Source organism: Ochotona princeps, chromosome 21 (genome assembly GCF_030435755.1).
Source record: "Ochotona princeps isolate mOchPri1 chromosome 21, mOchPri1.hap1, whole genome shotgun sequence".
In the NCBI taxonomy this organism is placed as follows: Eukaryota; Metazoa; Chordata; class Mammalia; order Lagomorpha; family Ochotonidae; genus Ochotona; species Ochotona princeps.
Window position 1 is genome coordinate 29,203,671 of NC_080852.1, and position 23,462 is coordinate 29,227,132.

General features: G+C 45.7%; 1 protein-coding gene across 1 annotated transcript in view; it reads left to right on the forward strand.

Annotated features, from left to right (window-relative positions):
* Nucleotides 1-21,798, forward strand: part of SACM1L (SAC1 like phosphatidylinositide phosphatase) — a 45,349-nt gene extending 23,551 nt beyond the window's left edge. Inside the window, exons 9-20 of the mRNA XM_004581398.4 lie at nt 838-923; nt 2,196-2,282; nt 3,630-3,698; nt 8,520-8,599; nt 10,665-10,763; nt 13,438-13,576; nt 15,432-15,501; nt 15,599-15,671; nt 16,418-16,511; nt 16,621-16,713; nt 17,316-17,373; nt 20,866-21,798. Coding sequence (XP_004581455.2) covers nt 838-923; nt 2,196-2,282; nt 3,630-3,698; nt 8,520-8,599; nt 10,665-10,763; nt 13,438-13,576; nt 15,432-15,501; nt 15,599-15,671; nt 16,418-16,511; nt 16,621-16,713; nt 17,316-17,373; nt 20,866-21,002 — 1,085 coding nt within the window. The 3' untranslated portion in view covers nt 21,003-21,798. The remainder of the gene's footprint in view (nt 1-837; nt 924-2,195; nt 2,283-3,629; nt 3,699-8,519; nt 8,600-10,664; nt 10,764-13,437; nt 13,577-15,431; nt 15,502-15,598; nt 15,672-16,417; nt 16,512-16,620; nt 16,714-17,315; nt 17,374-20,865) is intronic.
* The last annotated feature ends 1,664 nt before the right edge of the window (nt 21,799-23,462 follow it).

Genomic DNA, 23,462 nt, shown 5'->3' on the forward strand with positions numbered 1-23,462 from the left:
CCCGATCTGACGTTGGGAGCCAGGAGCTCTTCCGGGTATCCCATGTGGGTGCAGGGTCCCAAGGCTTTGGTCTGTCCTCAACTGCTTTCCCAGGCCACAGGCAAGGAGCTGGATGGGAACCGGGGCCGCCAGGATTAGAACTAGCGCCCATATGGGATCCCGGTGTGTGCAAGGCGAGGACTTTAACCACTACGCTATTGTGCCGGGCCCCTAAGTATTTGTCTTTAAAAGCTTATTTTTGTGAAAGGCAGTGTGACAGACAGGGAGAGGTAGTAGCTTCCATCCGCTAGTTGACTCCCCGGATGCCAGCAGTAACCAGGCAGGACTGGGCCGTATTGAGGTGAGACAACTGGAACCCATACTAGTGGCAGGGGCCAAGTACTTGACCGTTTTTCCATTGCTTTTTTCCAGGCACATTAGCAGGGAGCTGAATTGTTAGTGAAGCAGCCAGGACTAAACGGATGCTCGTATGTGATGTTAGCTTGCTGAACGGCAGCTCACCTACTGTGCCACAGTGCCAACCCCAGAGTCATAGTCCTGCTTTTCATAATAGTATTTTTACAAATGGAATCTATGGACATGTTCTCTAGGGAATTTTGCTTTCTTTCAAAGATATGTCAAGCTGTATAAACGGTGTTTTAGAAGGATTTTGTATGTATAAATAATGCGTTAAAGAGCGAGTTTGTTCATTTTCTGGTGGTGGACTGTGCCTTGATATTTAGGTTTGTAAGTACTTTTCTGCAAGTTAGAACTTAATTCTTTCCAAGTCACCCTGAATTCATGATTTTTTGAAGTTTCCAATGTACTAAATGTATTTCCTAACTATTTTTAATTTAGGAATTGATTCTGAAGGCCATGCAGCTAACTTCGTAGAAACAGAACAAATTGTGCACTACAATGGGAGCAGGGCTTCGTTTGTGCAGGCAAGTGACCCCGTAGCCCTGGCCCGTCAGCCTCTTCTGCTCCGAGGGTGTTTTGTCAAGAGGAAAATTCCCTTCTCTTCCTTCCCCTCCTTTTCAAAATAGTATCTTTGTCTACATTGTGCAAAAACTTGACTGCAAAAAAGGGTTTTTCTTTTTTTTTTTATAAGATTTATTTATTTTTATTACAAAGTCAGATATACAGAGAGGAGGAGAGACAGAGAGGAAGATCTTCCGTCCGGTGATTCACTCCCCAGGTGAGCCGCAACGGGCCGGTGCACGCTGATCCGATGCCGGGAACCAGGAACCTCTTCCGGGTCTCCCATGCGGGTGCAGGGTCCCAAAGCCTTGGGCCGTCCTCAACTGCTTTCCCAGGCCACAAGCAGGGAGCTGGATGGGAAGTGCAGCTGCCGGGATTAGAACCAGCGGCCATATGGGATCCCGGGGCGTTCAAGGCGAGGACTTTAGCTGCTAGGCCATGCCGCCAGGCCCAAGGGTTTTTCTTTAACCCGGTACTGATCTGCTGGCATTCCTTACCCTTAAATTCCTAAAGGAAAAGCAAATAGGTAGGAGGTGCCAGTGGTGAGGCCAGTTGAACCATTTAGATCTAGGGGGATGCTGGCTTGTGGTTGACTTGGCCTGCCGTGCGTGGCTCTGTGGGAGAATTCCTGCCTTGTGGACCACCTGCTGCTCCAGAGCCCCAGTGGCTTAGCATGCCTCTCAGAATGCATACAGCAGTTTAAACTCTCCAGAGTGCTGAGTTATAGATGTAATCTGTTAACTTTTAGTTGTGGATACACTGATTTGTTTTAGAATTTATTTTTTTACTGTGTAATATATTTATTTTTTTATTTTTTGTCAATCTTGACATAATTAGGGTAAAAAGGTTCAAGCGCTACGGGAAGATGGGCAAGATAATTAGTTCTGTATTGTTTCCTTAATATAATCTGATATTAAAGGGGATTTTAAGGGAGAAGCCCCACCCAGTCTCCCACCCACCCCAGGAATTTAGAGGGGATCTAGAATTAACTAGTACACAAGTACAGTGTTTGTTAAACTAGGAAGTGAAGAAGTTCTTCGCGAGTGTATTCCCAAAATACAAACTTTAGGAGCAGGTTCACAGTGGACTTCTTTTGGAGTTGGTAGGTTGTGTTATTTTTTTCCTTTGTGAAATCATACATGTATACTACGTGTGTGTGTATACACCCCAATAATGAATAAGTGGAGAAAAGCAGGCTTGAGGGGGTTTATTTTCACATTTCTCTTCTCTTTTAGTCTCGAGGATCAATACCTGTTTTTTGGTCCCAAAGACCAAACCTCAAGTACAAACCAATTCCACAGATCAACAAAGTGGCAAATCACGTGGGTATCCATGCTTTGTTCCCTGGCTACAAATGGAAGTACAGTAGTGCTTTAGATTGCATGTAGACCATGTATTTATTCCTGTAAGTCAGGACTGACCATTATCGAGCCCCTTTTCCTTGATTCTGTACACAAGAAGTCTCCGAGGATGGGGAATGACTGACCCGTGGACCACACAAGCCTGCAGTGTCATTTGGTGTGGTACTGCCAAGGCAGCCATGTGCAGGGCCTGGAATCAATAAATTTATCAGGGTATTTTGTTTTTAATTACTATTTATTTATCTGTTTATTTGGAAGAGTTAGAGGGCCGGTGGAAAGACAGAGATATCTTCCATCTGCTAGCTCTCTATGTCCCCAGGCTGGGGCTGGGCAGGGCTGATGTGGGAAGTTTCCTCTGGATCTCCCACATGGATGGCCCAGGCACGAGTACTTGGGCTGTTTCCATTGCTTTCCCAGGTGCACTAACAGGAGCGGGATCAGAGCTGGAGCAGCCAGGACACGAACCCATGCTCGTTTGGGATGGTTGTGTTGAACGTGTTGGCTTAACCTACCATGGCATGATGCCAGCCCTAGCAAGCCTTTTTTTTTTTTTTTTAAAGATTTTATTATTGGAAAGCCGGATATACAGAGAGGAGGAGAGACAGAGAGGAAGATCTTCCATCCGATGTTTCACTCCCCAAGTGAGCCGCAATGGGCCGGTGTGCACCGATCCGATGCCGGGAACCAGGAACCTCTTCCAGGTCTCCCACGCAGGTGCAGTGTCCCAAAGCATTGGGCCGTCCTTGACTGCTTTCCCAGGCCACAAGCAGGGAGCTGGATGGGAAGTGCAGCTGCCGGGATTAGAACCGGCGCCCATATGGGATCCCGGGGCGTTCAAGGCGAGGACTTTAGCCGCTAGGCCACGCCGCCAGGCCCTCAAGCCTGTTTTTAAGCTGATAATTTTGTGTGACCCACAGATGGTGTTATTAATACCTAGGGGCTTTATTAATATCTAGATGGTACTTGGCAACCAAAAGGTCCCCCATCCCTGCAAGACTGTGTAGATTGCGTGGTAGAGAGGTTGAAAAACAGACTGATGGCTGCAATGGCAAATACAGTTTTGAGAAGTCTCATTAAGGTTTGCAGCTTTGTGCCAGTTAGGGTACCAATATGCCGCTGAGGTTTACTCATAAACTGCTAGTGATGCAGGTCCAGTTAGAATGGATCTAATTAGAACATCTGGAGGACAGCTCCACCTGCCTTCATCTCTTGCATATCAAAACAGGGCAGATAAGTGAGTACTTTAAATAAATCATGTAGACACTCCTGTGATATAATCTCATCAACATTTGTGTGTTTCCCCTCTAGATGGATGGCTTCCAAAGGCATTTTGACTCACAAGTGATTATTTATGGAAAGCAGGTCATAATCAATCTGGTATGTTTTGTGTGTATTTCTGGGGGGGGGGGGAAGATCTTTGCTTCTTCAAATAAAGCAGTATTTGAATTATTTTTAAATTGCAGTTCAGTGACGTTAAGTGTTGCATAAGGGATCTAAATCGGTGCTGTCCAGTTCCACGGATTTTCACTGTACTAAACTGAAATATATCTACCGAACTGACTTTGGATGAATTTTGTAAAATTGATAAAGATTGTTAGTGAAACCATCTGCTCCAAGACTTTTTTTTTAAAGCTTTCCATTATTGACTTAGTCCCCTTTCTGTCTATTGGTCTATTCAGCTTTTCCTTTTTTTCATGATTCAGTTTTGTTGTAGATTTTGTCTTTCTAGGCATTTGTTCTTATGTAGGGTGTTGCCTTTGTTGGTGGATTAGTGTTCATGTAGTATTGTCTTATTTTTATTTCCCAAAACTTGCTTGTAATATCTCTACTATCATTTTAATTATTTGGGTTTCTCTCTTGGTCATTTTAAATAAAAGCTCAGTTTTGGGATATTTGTTTTATGTCTGTGGGCAAGTTGGCCCAGAGAAGCTGACTTTTTTTTTTAATCTATTTATTTTTATTGCAAAGTCAGATATAGTGAGAGGAGGAGAGACAGAGAGGAAGATCTTCTGTCTGCTGAGTCACTCCCCAAGAGGCTGCCGGGCAGAGCTGAGCCGATTCAAAGCCTCTCCCGGGTCTCCCACGCGGGCGCAGGGTCCCGAGGCGTTGGGCTGTCCTCGTGTGCTTTCCCAGGTTAAAAGCAGGGAGCTGGAAGGGAGGTGGGGTTGCTGGGACGTGAACTGGTGCCCATATGGGATCCCAGTGTGTGAGGCAAAGACTTTAGCTGCTACGTTACTGTGCTGGGCTCTTTTTTTTTTTTATGGATCTTTTCAAAGGATTGCCTTGAGTTCCATGGATGTTTTCTGTTGGTTTTCTGTTGTCTGTTTTATTTATCTCTGCTCAAATCTTCCTTCCTTCTGCTAGCTTGGGTTTTGTTTGCTCTGTCTAGTTGTTAAAATGTAAAGTTAGGTTATTGATTTGAGGTTTTCTTTTTAAAGTTTGCTTATTGCCTCTTAGTGCTGCTTTAATTTGATGTGATATTTTTCCAGTGTTTTCTAAATTTGATATTTTTCCTTTTACTCTGATTATTTAAGAATTTGTGGACATTTCTAGTTTTACTTTTATTTTTAAGCTTCATTGTTATCAGAAAATACACCATGATTTATTTTTTAAATGTGTTGGAACTTATATATATTCCAGCCCACCAATAAATTTGTTGAGGAGAATGTTCCATGTATACTTGTAAGACGTACATGAAGGACAGAGACCAGAACTTAAGGTTCTTTTTCTCTTACCAGGGTTTTTTACTGAGTTTATTATGGCTGCTCTAGCTTTCTTTATGTTAATGTTTGTTTAGAGTCTCTTTTTATTATTTTTATTTTTTAATTTATGTTACAATTCTGTGTAGTCTGAGATTCCCCCCCCTCCAATTTCCAACCCCGATTGATTTTTCTCATGTCACAGCTCTTCATAAGAAGTTACAGTTCCATCAGTCTGTTATTTAAGTGTGCCCCGACATTGCTGGTACAGACAGTGTATCATCCCATTGTCTAGACACATCCAACACTTTCACTGGGAGTCCATCTTTTGTTTGGAAGCAGAGATGCATGTTGCATTGTGTTTTCACATCTGGATCTGATAATCTTCATGACTCCGTCACTATACCTTCCAGTTTGCATGGTGGATTCCTTATATTAGAGAGAACATACGGTATTTCTCTTTTTGTGATTGGCTTATTTCACTAAGCATAATGGGCTCTAGTTGGGACCATCAATTGTAATATAAATTTCATAATGGTCTCTAGTTGGGACCATCTTTTTAATGGATGAATAATATTCCATGGAGTAGATGTACCACAGTTTCTTTAGCCACTCCTCTTTGGATGGGCATCTGTGTTGTTTCCATGTCTTTGCTATTGTAGATTGTATTGCTGTAAATATAGGATTACAGGTCCCCTTCTCATATGTAGTTTTAATTTCTTTTGGGAAATTATTTTTTAATAATTCTTCAGAGCAGACTAGTTGGGTCTGGGTCGTGTCTTTTACCCATTCTTCCAGTGTTTTTCCTGTGGTCAGAGAGTTAGTCCATTTACATGTGAACTACTGATGAGGAAGATTATTTCTGCTGTTTTGCAGTTTGTTGTCTGTCTTACAGCATTTTGTTATTTTCTCGGTTACTGTCATGTGTTTAGTTGACTTTTTTGCAGTTGTGTATTTTGATTATCTTATTTCCTCTTGTGTATATTCTATGGCTGTTTTCCTTTGGTTACCATGAGGGTTACAGGGAGCACCCTGTAATCTGTAACTATCTAATTTTATTCATTACTAATTTCATTGCATATAAAATGCTATTCCTATGAAGTTTGGCCCCTTGCTTTTGTTATTGATATTTTCATAGTTCATCTTTATACACTGTGTCTCAGTAAATTTATAATTGTTTATATATTTGACTTTTAAATCCTGTAGAAAATAGAGTATTACAAAACAAGAATACAATGATTTTAGCTTTTTGTAGTTACCTTTGTTGGAGGTCATTATAGTCCATGTGGTTCTAAGTTACCTGAGCTACTCCTTGTAGCATTTCTTACAGATGAGGTCTAGTACTGATGAACTCCTTCAGATTTTGTTTATACAGGAATGTCTTAACTTTTTCTTTTAAAAGATAATTTTTCAGAGTATAGAATTCTTGGTTGGCGAGAATTTCTTTCAGCATTTTAAATATATTATCCTATTGCCTTCTGGTCTTCGAGAGTTCTGGTGAGAAATCACATAATTCTGTGTGAGAAAGCTTTGTATATAATCAGTCTGTCTCTTCTCTCCACCACTCCCCTCCTCCCTCCTCCTCTCCCCCCTCCTCCCTTCTCCCTCCTCCCCTCCTCCCTCCTCCCCTCCTCCCTCCTCCCTCCTCCCCTCCTCTCTTCTCCCTTCTCCCCTCCTCCTTCCTCCCTTCTCCCTTCTCCCCTCCTCCTTCCTCCCTCTTCCCTTCTCCCTTCTCCCCTTGTCCCTCCTCCCTCTTCCCCCTCCTCCCTCCTCCCTCCTCCTCTCCCCCCTCCTCCCTTCTCCCTCCTCCCCTCCTCCCTCCTCTCCTCCTCCCCTCCTCCCTCCCCTCCTCCTCCCCTCCTCCCTCCTCTCCTCCTCCCCTCCTCCCTCCTCTCCCCTCCCCTCCTCCCTCCTCCCTCCTCCCTCCTCCCCTCCTCCCTCCTCCCCTCCTCCCTTCTCCCTCCTCCCCTCCTCCCTTCTCACTCCTCCCCTCCTCCCTCCTCCCCTCCTCCCTCCTCCCTCCTCCCCTCCTCTCTTCTCCCTTCTCCCCTCCTCCTTCCTCCCTTCTCCCTTCTCCCCTCCTCCTTCCTCCCTCTTCCCTTCTCCCTTCTCCCCTTGTCCCTCCTCCCTCTTCCCCCTCCTCCCTCCTCCCTCCTCCTCTCCCCCCTCCTCCCTTCTCCCTCCTCCCCTCCTCCCTCCTCTCCTCCTCCCCTCCTCCCTCCCCTCCTCCTCCCCTCCTCCCTCCTCTCCTCCTCCCCTCCTCCCTCCTCTCCCCTCCCCTCCTCCCTTCTCCCTCCTCCCCTCCTCCCTCCTCTCCTCCTTCCCTTCTCCCTCCTCTCTCCTCCCCTTCTCCCTCCTCTCCTCCTCCCCTTCTCCCTCCTCTCTCCTCCCTCCTCCCCTCCTCCCTTCTCCCTTCTCTTCTCCTCCTTCCTCCCCTCCTCCCTCCTCCCCTCCTCCTTCCTCCCTCTTCCCTTCTCCCTTCTCCCCTTGTCCCTCCTCCCTCTTCCCCCTCCTCCCTCCTCCTCTCCCCTCTCCTCCCTCCTCCCCACTCTCCTTTCTTCCTTCTCCCTTCTGTCTTTGCAGATGGGTGTGTGTGATTGTTTTCAAAATTCTGTTTTAGCCATTGATCATAATGCTTTCAGTATGATTCTTTTTAGATTTATCCTTCTTGGAATTCAGTATACTTCTTGAATTTGGAGATTTATGTCTTTCATCAGCTTTGGAAATTTTAGGTCATTTTTTTTCCTTCAAATAATGCCTTTTCTGCCTCTCTTCCTTCTGGGCCTCCCATGGTACTGAACGCACATGCTGTCCCACAAATCCCCTGGCTCTGTTGACGTTTATTTTCCTTTCTCTTACTGAGAATTGATGTCTTCAAGTTTGCCTTTTATTCTGCCTGCTCAAGTTTCCTCTTGAACTCCTCTTGAATTTTCCACCTCAAGAGCAGGCATCTATTACAAAATAGCACCATGACACTGCTTCTCCAGACTCCCAGCGTCTTCACTCCGACTCCCCAAGCAACCTTAGATGTCTGTTTGTTCATAATCTTTTTGTGCCTTTTATAAGCAGTATTCAGATTAGGCAGCACAGAGACAAGCAGGTTCGTCCTCCAGGTTAGAGCAGATGAACTAAGTGTTTACAAATAACGAGAGGATTGGCTTCCTCTGGTTCAGTGAGGGGAAAATGGAGAGCCTGGTTACTGACTGTGAACGTTCTGTGCTCTGGGGCAAGAATGCTGAAAAGATGACGAAGAAAGACACAAAACTTTCCCACTGTTTTGAAGGTGGCTTTTTCTTGATGGGACATTTGGTTGATTGCTACAAACCTTTGATGTCTCTCCAGAGCTCCTACCAAGTTCATTCAGATAGTCTCCAAATTTTTTTCATTTGTTAGGTAATGTTTCTGTGGATGAATGAAAGCTTAAAACTCCCTGGTTTTCTTGATGTTATTGTTGCATTTAAATAAACTGAAAGTTACTGGTATTTTTCTGTTTTTGCAGGTAAACCAGAAGGGTTCAGAGAAGCCACTTGAACAAGCGTTTGCATCAATGGTGTCTTCCTTGGGAAGTGGAATGATCAGGTACCTCCCTAGAAAACTGTGGCAAGTCTTTTCCGGTCAGATGTGCAGTTATATATATGAGGGGACCTCAAAAAAGCCTGTGGAAATGTGTGATTAAAGCATAAAAATAAAAAGTTGGAAACTAGATTTCTCAGCAAGAGCCGTCTCTCCTTCCTCACAGAATCTGCGTTAGCAGCAGACTAGAGTCAGGATCTGGAGGTGCACATTGAGACCAGGTTTTCAGACCTGGAATATGAAAACAAAACTAACATCTTGACCATTGGGCCAAATGCCAGAGGGGATCTTTTCAAACTGCTACGTTTCTTAGCGCCTCCAGCTATATGTTGTTCAAACAGGATATGTTAATACAAGTTTATTTTGGCTTCCAAAATCTTTTGAAAAACTCTTATATACATGAGAGCTCACTAGATTTGTGAAACTTTAGCTTGTGTTTTTGTAAAATAGTAGATGAAGTAAAATAATGGTTTGTTGGTTTGAAATTTTCTCCAACATTGATGTTGCAGAGTAACTTCTGAGTGTCTTTAAAGTTAACTTACTCAAGAAGCAGTAATTCAAGTGCTTGGGCTGCCCCAGCAGAGCGCTGGAGCCTGGAAGTGGGACCAGGTGTCAAAGTTGGCCATTTCACACCGACATCCTAAGCACTTGGCCAGACACCTGCCTGTGCAGTCGGGTTGTAACTTGAGCTTGGTCTCTGACTGACCTGTCATGACTGTCCCTGTGAGGCTTTGTGAGCTGTGGTTGCTGGGTCTGCTCCTTGCGGTTGGCTCGTGTGTTCTCAGGGGCCCTGAGCACCACAGGAGCTGCAGCAGCTGAGCTCTTGCTTGCTTGGTGCCCTTCTCAGGAGCAACACCTTTGCCCTCCTGTGAGTTGCCAGGCAGCAGTTGCAAACGGGTGCAGCCTTGTGAAAAGTTGGCCCTCCTCTAAGGCCAGTTTCTCCATGAGGAGATGCCAGGTGGTAGCTCAGCCTGCCAAGAGCTCACTCTAGCAGGAAACTGGCAGTGTGGTGTAGTGAAGAAGTGGCCGTGCACATTTGAAGAAAACTTTTCAGCTTCTCCCCCAAAAGGAGTATGGTTTTATTTGGGGATAAATTGTTTCAACTTGTATTTGAAATTTCAAATACAAGTTGAATTTCAAGCATGCACAGGAATTGGGGAAAGAATTTAAGTATCTCTCCCAATTAGAAAGCTCTAGCTGATTTTCCACTCACTCCATCCTCGTTTCCACCTTCTGACTGTCGATTAGACCACACACATCTTGCGTGATTCAGAGAAGGGATTCCTGAAAAACGTGTGTGGAAAGCCTTTGAGGACCTTACTCAGCTTGTACATTCAGACCTGAACAGTCTCAGTCTCTGGGTTTGAAATCCAGCATGTATGTACTCAAAAAAAAAAAGAAAGAAAAGAAAGAAAGAAAGAAAAGAAAAAAGTTTGTTGGTTTCTATCTAGGCCCTGGTCCAGACTTTCTGTCTCTATGGGCTTCCTTTCCATAAATAGGCTTTGCATACAGTGTTGACTTGAAGAATTTGGAGTTTTCTGTAGCTAACTTTGAGAACTTGAGACATAAATTAAAATCCAAAATTGTGACCTTTGCGTTGGGAAGGCCAGTACACTGCTGCCTCCATTCTCACCACAGCGTAGGAACCCTGCCTGCTGTCATAACCCCCATACACAGCGGACGGACTGAAGTGAGTGTTGAACATGTTTGTCACCTTGAAAAGTGGTTCAATAAAAGGATCTCTGTTCCTTACCCATGGGGATGGAGAATAAATACACGCTAGATGTTGAGTTAGGCTGTGCCTTATAGCACAGACTTCGTGGCTGTGGTTTGGGCTTGTCCTCCTGCTGAGGCCCCCTTGAAGAACAGGGGAGCGTGGATGTGTGCGTGTGTTTAGGTTTTTCCTGTCTGATGTGTGCAGCGTGTGTTTTGTGGGAAGCCCATAGTAAAGGAGGCGCCGGTGTTCCTAAGAAGTATGTGTGCTTTGATACAGAGAGGACAGCAGCCACTAAGAAACTAATAGTAAAATGAGTCCTCTCTGATCAGTATTGAATATCTTTTCTTTCAATAGATACATTGCTTTTGATTTCCATAAGGAATGTAAAAATATGAGATGGGATCGCCTGAGTATTCTGTTGGATCAGGTAGCAGAAATGCAAGATGAGTTAAGGTAAGCTGTGTCAAATGTCTTAACACGGAGGGGAGGAGAGACATGTATAGACCAGTTGTGTTTGTTGCATTATCTTGTCAACTTAAAATACAATACAGTGAACTGTTAGCAGTGCTTGTCCATTCTGACTTACTCTTGAAAATTTTTTGTTACGGAAAATGAGTCTTACTGGTTTTCTAAATTAAAAATGATGCAAGGCTAGGGTTTTTTTTATATTATGTGTTATCTTTCACACATGTACAGCTCTTTAGATAGTTGAACATGGTTTCTTTATACTTATATTTAATGATTTTTGTGAAACATTTGTTGTAAACATTGCATAGTCTTGGTAATGATCCTGAGTGGCTTTTGTGTCATAAAATAGTTTTATGAAAAGCTTTTTTTCACGTTGAGCATCTGATCTATCTCCTGTGTTTTTCTAGAAAGATTGTGCTGCCGTAGTGAGCCCTTCTGGATGTTAAGAGTATGTTTTGCTTCTGTTGAACTGTCACTTCCCTGTCCCCCCGTCCTTCACAGAGTAGGATGGACGGGATGAAGGTCTGAATACCTTGGTAGTATTTTCACCATGTGACTTACGTACTATCACACTGGTTCACAGATCTCCTGTACTCTCTACATGTGTCTTACTCAAAGGTCAGAAGAAGGAATGTGTAAGCCATTTTGTTATTTTGTTGCCTCAGTGATGGTTGTAAAGCTCTCCACTCAAATGTACTTTCTAATGTTAGGGTCATGTAGTTCAACTTCTCTGACATTTGCTCAGTTCTGCTTTTTTTCCTGTGTGATTTTATCCTGAGCGTGGGGGAGCTGGCCCTCTGCTTTAGGCTTTTACAGGAAGCGCTGACTAGCTGGGCCTGGCAGTTGCCGAGTTCGCCCACTAGTGGCTGTCATACAGAAATGCACATCATAGAGGGAGCCATGCTATGATGTTGCAGGATGAGCCTCTGCCTGCAGCACCAGCCCCCGTGGGCACCTGTTCAAGTTCCGGCTGCTCTGCTTTGTTCCAGCTCTGGCCAATGCGGCATCTGGGGAGCTCTCCCTGTCTCTCCTCTCTCATTCTCAACTTTCAAGTAAACCAGTGTTACAGGGAAGAAGGGGGCTGAAGTTAGTCTCTCTCCTTTACCACACGGTCCTCTGCGAGGACAGTGAGCTTCCCCAGTGACTGAAGCTCTCGAGCCGTGGCATGTTTGGGGACCAGACATCCTGTTGTGCATGTCCGTTTACCTCATATCAGCCATGTGACCCACAGGCCATTTATCTCCAGTTTTGGGCTCTTTATTTGTAAAATGAAAAAATTACCAATCCCATAGATTCATGGTGTGGTTTCAGAAGTAAGACTTATAAAAGTGTTTTTTTGTTTTGTTTTGTTTTGTTTATTAATTCCTTTGAAAGAAGGGAGACAAATCCTCTCTGCGTGGCTGCAGTGGTCAGGGCTGTGCCAGGGTCAGCCAGGGGCCCGGAGCTTTATCCAGGGCCCGGACGCTAGGGCGTTCTCACTGCTTTTCCTAGGCACGTTAGCAAGGAGCTGGATCAGAATTGAAGCAGCTGGTTCTCAAACCCGCGTGTACATGGGATGCCAGTGGCAGGAGCAGCAGCCTTACCCACCAGGCCATGGCTGTTGATCTTCTAAGTGCAAATGGCTGCCAATGCGCGCGCGCGCACACACACACACACACACATGTCCATGCCAGTTGTAAATAAGCTCCACCAGCTGTGTATGAGCCTCATGTATATTTTTTTACTGAATCCTTTCTTCCTGATGTTGTGATACTCATTTAGCCGTCGGCAAGTGTGTTGCATTTCCTTCTGGGTTATTGTTTCAGGGAGTTCGTAGTACGTGACGCTGATGGCATGCTGTGTTGCAGCCACCATGCGGTGTGCCTTAGGCGCATTCTGCCCGACCGTGTTGAGCTGGAGGATAGCTTGGTGGTGGTGCTGTCTCCTGCTTTTCATGATGAAAAAACTCGGTGCTTGAAACTGCCAGTGAGGAAGTTACCCAGATGCTGAGACTGCTGCCAGTCATTGTCGAGTGAGTTTGTAGTGTCGATCTAGTGCTTAGCATCATCTGAGAACCTTGTTAGAAATAAAGCAAGCTCGGGCGCTGGCAGCAGTCTGCTTAGGGAAGACAGCTGCGTGAGTGAGAGAAGGGAAAGCACATTCTTCGGAACCTGTCATATTTTGCACAGTTTGTGCTGTTTGCATGTGGTAGCTGCTAGGAGAAGGAAGACATGTCTTTAGGTGCACAGTATGCAGCTCCTTTTTTAGAGATTCTGACTCTGCTGTTCTCTAGGCCAAGGATGTAACAAACACACAGAGCACCTGGGTACAGACAGTAGAGGGACCAGAGACCCTAATGCAGACGGGTGTAGTCGGAAGCAGGAGGTCAGAGTCGGCCCGCTCTGGCCTGGGAGGGCTCACTGTGTCCACAGGAACCTTGGCGCTGCTCCCAGCTCTGCGAGAGATGACCTCCAGTACTACAGCCATGTTCTAGAGAGCAGGCTGGTTAGCCACAGCCACTCCAACTTGTGTTTTGTCTAGGAGAATGAGATAGGCCTGACTGGGCATTCCTGCTTGACTGTTTAGTAATGTCCCTGAAATGAGACCCATGTTCTACGAGCTGTGTCCTTAGTAGTTTTAACCTACTTGGTATGAGAGTGCTTATACAAATGTGTTTTAGTTATTTCCTAGTGGACTCTGCGGGCCAGGTGGTGACCAGCCAGGAGGGCGTGTTCCGCAGCAATTGCATGGACTGTCTGGACAGAACCAACGTGATCCAGAGCCTGCTAGCTCGCCGTTCGCTTCAGGCCCAGCTTCAGGTGTGAAGTCCTTTGCTTCTCTCTTTTTTTAGTGGAAAAGTGCAACAAAAAATTAAGGAAACTCTATCTTTTGAAGCCAGGCACAAACAGTGTTTACATTGTCCCCACCCTAAAGTGATTCCTCACATTTTGTTGTTTGGTTGTTGTGGGTGTCAGTTTCCAGAAAGTTCTGAATTTTATGTGTTCCTTTAGTATCTGTGTCATATGCTTTTTTTTTTAAGTTGTATTTATTTCTATTGGAAAGTCAGATTAACAGAGAGAAAAAGAGAAAGAAAGATCTTCTGTCCACTAGCTCACTTATCAAGCAGCTGCAGTGTTCAGTGCTGAGCTGATCCGAAGCCAGGAGCTGCTTCTGGGTTTCCCACGCAGGTGCAGGGTCCCAAGGCTTTGGGCCGTCCTCGCCTGCTTTCCCAGGCCACCTGCAGGGAGCTGGATGGGAAGTGCAGCAGCCAGGACACGAACTGGTGCCCACATAGGATCCCAGCACATGCACGGCAAGGACTGTAGCCACTAGGCTACCGCACCGGGCCCTGTGTCATCAGTTTTTTATGATTATATTTTACTGTGATTTACTAAGCCTTTTAGATTGTTGTGTCTTTGACTTTTTAAAAACACTATAGAAAATGTATTCATTTAGGTTATTCATATGAATAATTTTCTTTGGATTAATTCCTAGACATGTAGTTATTGGGTTAAGAGAATGAATATGTTACTTTCCCAGTGAGTCATACATACCAATTTACATGAGTATTTGTGGTGAATAAGTAAATCCATTTCATGGAATTCTTTCCAACGGTAGATAATCCCATTAATTTTTTTTCCTGTTTTAATGTTACAACGTGGTACCTTAGGATTGTTTCATTTGCATCTGTTTTGCTAATGCCAGATAGAACATTTCGACACAGCTTGCTTTGCCACAGTGCTTCTGAGAAAAACAGAAGTAAATGTCCAGCCTATTGATACTTGGAATTGAAAATATGTCCAATGTGTATTTCTAAATCGTATTGGCATTTGTCGTGAGCGGCAGACAGGATGTGTCCTAGATGGTGTCCTTCATGTAACTTCATCTGTTAAGTTTGTGATGCTTAGAAGGAAACCATGGAGGCCAAACACCTGCTTTCAAGCGGGTTCTTGGATCTTAGTCACACTGAAGGCTGGACCCACGTCTGATAGCCAGTGTACGGAGCAGCAGGTCTGTGCCAGGATCTTAGATGTTTTCAGAAACAGCTGCACTAGGAATGCTTGTGTTCCAAGACTGATTAACCAGAACTTGTCTAATTAAATTTTGTATGTGCTGAGTGTGGTTTCATGAAACCTTACAAAGCTGTAGAGAGTCTTTGGGCAGGCGCCTGTCCGGCAGAATTGCCCGCCACTGTGAGGACAGAATGTGTCCCCAGTTGACAGTCCCAGCGGGTGGCTCTAGTGCTGTGACTGAGGGTGACAGTGAGGGGTCATCTGGGGTGAGAGTTGATGGTGTGAGACAAAAACTGCTCCTCGATGGGCACTGGGCCCTCAGAGGGTGGGTCCAGAGAGGGTGCTCAGGGCCAGCAGCTCCGAGGTGATTTGCCCAGAGCTGTTGGTGTGTTTTGGGGAGGTTGACAGATGCGGCATCGCTCAGGCTGCCTGAGGTCTCTAGGGTAGAGGTGAAGCCGGGTGGGGCTAGCTGAGCTGTTGAAGGGTCGGGAAGGCAGGAGGCAGGAGGTGGGGGTTGGTGGGAAGCAGGGGAGGGGCTCCGCAGAGGGGAGAGCACGCAGGCCCTGTGTGTGGCTGCAGCCAGGAGCAGTGGGGATGTGAGGGCTGTGTCGTGTCTGCTGAAGTCTGTCACACACAAACGTGGCTGTGGTTGTTGTTCTAGAGACTAGGCGTTTTGAACGTGGGACAAAAGCTTGAAGAACAACAAGAATTTGAGAAGATTTACAAAAATGGTAGGTGTTTTTTTTTAACAAAGTTGCTTGCTACTCTACACTTGGAGTTGTGGTTGTCATTTTAATCATCAGCAGCTCTTTCTGACTTTTTCCACAGCCTGGGCTGACAACGCAAATGCCTGTGCCAAACAGTATGCGGGAACCGGTGCCTTGAAGACTGACTTCACCAGGCAAGCCACGCACAGACGTTAGCGTCCCACGGCAGCAGCCCACAGTGCACATGCTCCTTAGAGTCAGGTGGCAGCTTCCAGAAAACAGGCGCAGACACTGAACCCTAGGCCTCGTGAGGGCCCATCGAGTCAGGTTTCCTGGGAGAGGAGAGCCTTCCTGAGGGGTTCTGATGCGGGGGAGGGCTGAGAACCACGGAGTCCCAGTGCTTCTCAAACCTCACTGTGCACCTCACCCACCAGTGCTGTGGAGCAGGCCCTGGCAGGCCTGAGGGCCTCGCCTCCGGGAAGCGCCGGGCGCTGCTGCCTTAGGCTAGAAAGGAACCGGTCTTGGGGGTTGGGACTCCTGCCTGAGTTCCCTGAATACAGAGGAAGCGTCTAGTCGCTTTGGGCCGGGTAGTTATTCCCTCAACAATGTAGTAGTAGTTGATTGACACAGCATTTACATTGCATCTGATATTTTAGATACCAAACACTTCTGGGTCTACCATGTGTGTGCAGGGGCCCAAGCAGTTGGGCCATTTTCCACTGCTTTCCCAGGCACATTAGCAGGGAGCTGGATTAGAAATGGAGCAACCAGGATTTAATGCCAGTGCCACAGGTGGAAGTTTAGCCCACTATGCCACAGTGAGAGTCCTTGTTAAAAGCTTTTCAACTCCACTATTTCCACACCATATGCTTTTGACTATAAAACAGTGTGAGAATGTAGTATGCAGTTATGTGTTTAAAATGTGACCTCTTTCAACCAGAACTGGGAAGAGAACTCAGTTGGGACTTATAATGGATGGCTGGAACTCACTAATACGATATTACAAGAACAACTTTTCAGATGGATTTAGACAAGTAAGTTTGCATTTGGTGCTTCATTTACCTAAGTAGGTGGCTGTATCTTTGCATTGTTCCTTGACAGTGTGGTTAATTCAGGTAACAACTTTCCTTCTTTCTGTTCTAGGATTCCATAGACTTATTTCTTGGAAACTATTCAGTGGATGAATTAGAATCTCATAGTCCTTTAAGCGTTCCAAGGGATTGGAAGTTCCTGGCCGTAAGAAACTTTTGTTGTTCAGTTGTTGGAAGCTTTGTCTGAAAGTGTGCCAGCTGCTGATTCTGGAAATAGTGTTTCCTGTTCTGAGTAACTGCTTGGGTTTCCCCAGACAGAACTGGGCAAGGAGTAAAGCACTTGGCAGTTTTGTTTCCCTCGTACCTCACGCATCCTTTCCATGTGGGAGCTTGTGAGGCAGGGGGATGGGAAGGAATTCTCACCTCGGAAAGATTCCAGTTTTCCGTTCAGGAAGTTCTCAGAGACAAACTTGATTAAAAATAAATAAAAAGCAAGTTTTTGCTGACCCCTCTCTTCCTCAGATCTTGTAAGAGCCTCCTTGGGCTCGCATTCCAGTGAGCGAAGTGCCATGGGATGGCAGAGAGGCCTGGAGGCCCCGTCCACCCAGCACTCGCTGACTGGGACGGGAACATGGGCCTGCTCCCTCGCTCTGGCCTCTGAGCCTGTGCCAAGACCAGGGTTGTGTTCAAACCCTTCAATAGTGATGCTTTGTTGAAAACATAATGTGTAAGCACGGCGTGCACACCTGATTGTGTAAGCGTTGGTGAGCGTTCTGAAGTGATGCCTTCTCTTGTGGTCTTTTCCAGTTGCCTATCATCATGGTTGTTGCCTTTTCAATGTGCATTATCTGTTTGCTTATGGCTGGTAAGTCTGCTGTTAGCTCACATTCTTACTTATTTCTTAGAAAGCTGAACTTTGTAGAACATCTTTAAGTTTTTGAGTGTACTTAATGCTTGATGTTTCTTTACTTAATAAAATGGAGTAGATTGTCGATTGATGTATAATGTAATAGTTTGTAATTGAGACTCAGAAAATGTTTTTCTTGTGATGAAAACAGTACACAGCAATTAAAGAAAATGAAAGGCAGAGAGGAAGGCAGTATTCTGTCTGCCAGAGATAAACCACCCACTATTAGCTTTTTTTAAGATTTATTTATTAATTTATTTGAAAGGCAGAAGGCGAGAGAGAGAGACCTTTGATCTACTGGTTTGCTCCTCAGTTGTCCGCAAGAGCCAGTGCTGGGCCAGGAGCTGATCTCCTGTGGGTGCAGGCCAAGGCTTTGGGCCGTCTTCTGCTCTCCTAGGCTTACCAGCAGGAAGCTGGGTCAGAAGTGCAGCAGCTGGAACTGAAACTGGTGCCCATTCCAAACATTGGGTTACAGGCAGTGGCTTAGTCCACTGTGTCAGTACCCAGCCCCAACTCTCACATTTTGATGTTTTGATCTTCACTTATTTTTTTTTCCAAAAGTAAGGCATTATGCATTGCTGTAACTTACTTTTTATGGAACATCATGAATATTGTCCCGTGTTTTATTTAATGACTGCAGAGTATTCCATTTATGTATAGGTAGCCTGTTTAACCCGCCACTTGTTGGTTAAACAAATAAGTGTTATTATGGATGGAGACATTAGTTATTATAGATTGGGAGTAAAACTACCAACAAACCAGAGCTGACAAGAGGCTATCTGGGTTCCACCCCCACCCTGGTACTTCCCTGTTGCTACTAGGTTAATACATATTTAAGGTCTACCCTCATTAGGTAGTAACTTGTGCTTGGGAGTTAAGTCTGTGACTTGGTGGTTTTGCACCTTTGAGGAGCAGCGTTGGGCACTCTGGAAAAATGCCCCTTCTCGTCTCCATGCCCTGTCGTACTTTCTGAGACTTGCCGTGGCAGCCTTGGCAGCAGCCGTCTCCCCCCTTGCTGCGGGCACTGTGCTCTCTCTGCCTCTCTTCAGCACTTTCCTTTGGAGCCCCCTGAACACCCAGGAATTGATTTTTCATGGGCAGACTCAGACCCTGCTGTACAGACTCAGTGGGCGTTTTTCTCCATGTGGTAACGATTGGCATATTTCTTGACATCCTTTTTTGTTGCCTTTTTCACTGGATCAGCAGCAGGTCGAAAGCAGAGACTGTCTTCCTCCTTGTTTTATCCCCTGTGAGATGCAGTGAGCCCTCCTGTGTTTACTGAATTAACAGCTTGCCCTGCCACCAGCACCATGACCGTGTCATCACCTGCACCCTGGTGTGTGCAGCCTCCTGCGGCGGGGTGGGATGCTTGATGCCCCTCAGTGTGCAGTCAGCACTGTGGGTAGGGGAGGAGTCCTGTTAGCATTACTTTAGTTAGCATGTTTTTTTCTGAGAGAGACGGGAAGTAAATGTTATTGTCTTTACAGATTGCATTGTCTCTGCTCGGCATTCCTTTTTCTTTCTACGGCCCTTTAGAAATAGGAAACCATCCTTGTCTCACAGTACAAAAACAGGCTGAGGGCACGAGACCTGCCTGTGAGTGCCTGGCTCCGGTCCTGGGGAAGGTTCAGAACCGAGGAGGACGGACGGAATGCTGAGCCCTGAGGCCAGCAGCTGCTTGCACCCTGCCCTGGCCCTGTGTCTTCTCTAAGCTCTGCCCAGTGGAGCCATTTTCTGGGAGCCATGCCACGGTTAAATCGATTTGTTTTATTGTTTCATTCTCATCTTTTACTATACCCACATTCACCTTAAAAGACTTCGAGAGGTACAGGGAGGGTTAACTCACCCTGAGTGGAGTAGTGAGTCTCTTGGGGAGGCCAGAGTGGACTGAGAAAAATCTGCCCTGGTTCTTGCACCAACAATTTTAAAACTTAATCTGGGCCCGGCGGCGTGGCCTAACGGCTAAAGTCCTCGCCTTGAAAGCCCCGGGATCCCATATGGGCGCCGGTTCTAATCCCGGCAGCTCCACTTCCCATCCAGCTCCCTGCCTGTGGCCTGGGAAAGCAGTTGAGGACGGCCCAAAGCTTTGGGACCCTGCACCCGCGTGGGAGACCCGGAAGAAGTTCCTGGTCCCGGCATCGGATTGGCGCGTACCGGCCCGTTGCAGCTCACTTGGGGAGTAAAACATCGGATGGAAGATCTTCCTCTCTTTCTCTCCTCCTCTCTGTATATCCGGCTTTCCAATAATAATAAAATCTTAAAAAAAAAAAAAACTTAATCTGTGGGAAGTAGCAGTTGCACAGGTTGGAGTACTTTTGAATAAAGATTGTGAGCGCTGTGGATGGTAACATCTTGTCAGGTCAGTGTGACATAATGACCTTTGTGGTTTGGGCACGTGGTGTCCAGCGTCCAGCCCTCCCCTTCAGTTGGAGGCAGTAAGCAGCAGAGCAGAGCACGTCTCCCACGGCCGTTAGCAGGGTCTGGATGCAGGAGCAGCAGCCTGAGGCTCAGCTGTCCTGGGTAAGACAGCAGGCCACTGCCAGGCGTTGCCCGCCACTGCCAGGCGCTGCAGGAACTCTGGACTGGGAAAAATGCCTGTTAGCAGGGGTGTGCTAACTAGCACTGGGTTTTATTATCTATGTTTGAATATGCAACCATGTATGAAACATTTTATGAAACATGCATTTTGTATCTTTCTGTGGGTATTTTGATGGCTCATATCTGTCCGATAGAATGATGAGTTAAACTATTAGTAAAGTGTGACTTGTCGAGCGATGATTATCATTTGTATAGCAGGATATGAGATTTAGTCCGGTGCTTGTTCAGAGTGTGGCCTCTGGACCTGTGGTGTCGGCATCATCTGAAGACTTGACTTGTTAAAAATGCTGATTGCGGGCCCGGCACGGTAGCGTAGTAGTTAATGTCCTCGCCTTGCATGTGCCGGGATCCCATATGGGCGCTGATTCTAATCCCGGCGGTCTTGCTTCCCATCCAACTCCCTGCTTGTGGTCTGGGAAAGCAGTCAAGGACGGCCCAAAGCCTTGGGACCCTGCACCCGTGTGGGAGACCAGAAGAGCTCCTGGCTCCTGATTGGCTCAGCTCCAGCCGTTGCGGCCGCTTGAGAAGTGAATCAATTGACGAAAGATCTTCCTGTCTGTCTCTACTCCTCTCTATATATCTACCTTTCCAATAAAAATAAATAAATCTTTTTTAAAAAATGCTGATTGCTGGGGCCCAGCAGTGGATGCTTATCTGGTCCTGCAGAGGATTCTGGTCCCAGCCAGTTCTAGACTGCTGGCTTAATCATAGTTAGCAAGTCCTTCTGTTTTTCCCGTGTGTATGCCACTGAAGTTTAAGATGTGCCCAGCTCAGCCGCTGGCAAGTCAGTGCAGCCCCATGAAACAGTGTCTGTATTGACGTCGTTGTTGTTTGTTGTTTTAATATCAACAGGTGACACTTGGACGGAAACACTGGCATATGTGCTCTTCTGGGGAGTTGCAAGCATTGGAACATTTTTAATTATTCTCTACAATGGCAAAGATTTTGTTGATGCTCCCAGATTGGTCCAGAAAGAAAAGATAGACTGAATTTGTGTTTGTGGAAAGCGGCTTGGCTTGGAAGATTCCACGATGCAGAGCTGGAGTCTTTACTGACCCACTTTCCACAGCAGCCTGAGGTCTGGTTAGAGCCTTTCCCAGCAGCCTCCCTGCCCCGTGCTCTGTGTGGGCTGACGGTCTAGAATTGTTCCGATATTATTGCCTGGATGATCTCTTTACTGTTGGCGTGGTTATAATTTGAAGCTATGTTGTAATTAAAATGTACCCGAATTCAGCTCACAATGGAAGGAATCTACACATTGTCAGCTTAATCAACTGCTGCAGAAATAAGTAATATATTTTAAACATTTAGCTTCTTTCATTATTTAAAACAGCAAAATTATTTTTCTAGCATAGTTGTCATTGTAGAAGCTGTCACTGTTGGCAAACGTACTTTTCCACATACCTTAAGAAAAGCTTAACAATAAGGTAACTCTACTGCGCTTATAAAACGCAGGCCCCTTACAGACCCCGTGTAGCCTGCGCTGTGGTCTGTGACCTCATGAGTGGGGAAGAGGCGCACATGGTCTGGGGTCTGCGCTGTTTCTGGTGGGCCACCTCGTGACCTCAGCTCGAGCTGCTGCAGCGCGCCAGCAGTTCAGGTCCAGTGGAAGAGCTCAGATATGCTTTATCTTTTTTAAAAGGTGTAAATGAAATCAAAGAATGTAAAGTCTCTCTCTTATGCTAAAGGTCCAAAGCCTTCTCGTTTTAAGGACTGTGTCCCAGGTGGAGAGTCCCCTGGGCTGGCCAGCTGCAGCCTCCCGTCCGTTCTGGACTCTGCAGGCCTCTGAGAGGCTCTGAGGGCAGAGCGGGTTCGGCCCTGGGGGCGGCAGCTGCTTTTTCATGCATGGCAATGTAGATGCTTTTCACTTGGTCAGGGTTTGTGTTGGCCGTCAATAAGTGTGTCTAAAATTCAGTGCTTCCAGATGGTTACTCCAATCAAGGACCAACTCTAATTTATGTGCAAAAGCAAAACTGAACAACATGCTTCAGAAAGCTGCGCATAGTTCTCACTGTAAGATTGTACATTCAAATTGTAATTATGAAGTTTAGATATTAGAACTGTATGTAAGGTAGTAGAATTATCACTATTTTAAGACAATTCAGTGAAACACTGATGTAATACTTCAGTGTTGTGTTTGAAAATACTTTTTTTCTAATAATTTTACTTTGTTGTCCTTAAATATTTCTAAAAGCGTCTTTATTTTAGCATCAGCTTTTTTTCCACATCTTTTACAAACATTAAGAGTTGTCGCTTTTAGGCTGTAAAGGCAGTAATAGAGAAACCTTCTGTAAGCTACCAGTCAGTCATGAACACTCACTGTAGGGTAAGTAAGTAGAGCCACCTGTTCTTAACATGTAAATAAGTATAAATTGTTCCAAAGAAGGAATATTGAAACTTAGTTCACATCTGCTGTGATACATTATTCAAATGCTACTGGGCATTTTACAGTAAGAGCTGATGACGAGCTGTAATAACAAAGACCAAATCCGAGCTGCTGCTGGCTGCTCTGCAGGGCGTGCACGGATCCCGTCGTGGTAACCATAAGCTCTCAGTCGTCCAGAGCCCTGTGATGCTCTCCTTACTTCATGTACTGTACTTCCATAAGTGAATAAATGCCATCCTTTTCTAACTTGTTGGTATCATTCCTGTACTTTTGTCTTGGTAATTTTTCTGTTTAAAGCTTGTACATGATCACTGTAGAAGAATTAGACATTGTAAGTAAAATCAGTTGCTTTTGGAATCTGCATTGCAGTTACTAAAGACATGGCTATTTTTTAGTTATTGAGAAAACCAGGGAAATACTTACTAAAGCATAATGTCTAAGAAAAGGTATCACCCGCTTAAGAATTATGTTTTTTGTTGTTGTTTTGTTTCTACGGTAACAAGTAACAAACTAGTGGGAAAATGCTTGCTTATTAGAAAATGTCCCCTCCAGGCCGCGGGAAGGTCTCGGTGAGCATGAGAAAGATCTGACGCAAATACTTTGGGGCCTAGAAGGTCCTCACCTACCTGGGAAATGAGAGGAAATCCCTCAGAGGTGACACACAGTACAGAGACATGTCTTAAAATTGTACATATGGTCACACAATACTTTTGTTTTTCATTTGGAAGGTATAGTGAGAGAGACCGAGAGGTCTTGCATTTGTTGGTTCATTTCTCACATGCCTCCCATGGCTGGGGCAAAGCAGGCCAAGACCAGGAGTCAGGACCTCCTCCCGGCTCTCCCACATGGCCGACAGGGACGCACGCACTTCACCTGCATCTGCTGCCTCGCAGGTGTGTTAGGAAGCTGGGACAGCAGAGGCAGGGCCCTCCTCCCCCCCCCCCAGGTCCTCCGACGTGGAATGCCGGTGCTGGAAGCGGCAGCTGAGCCCTCTGCAGCACCATGCCCACCCTGCTTACAGTAAGCCTTTCAAACTTTGCAGAATCCCTTTTACCAGTTTATT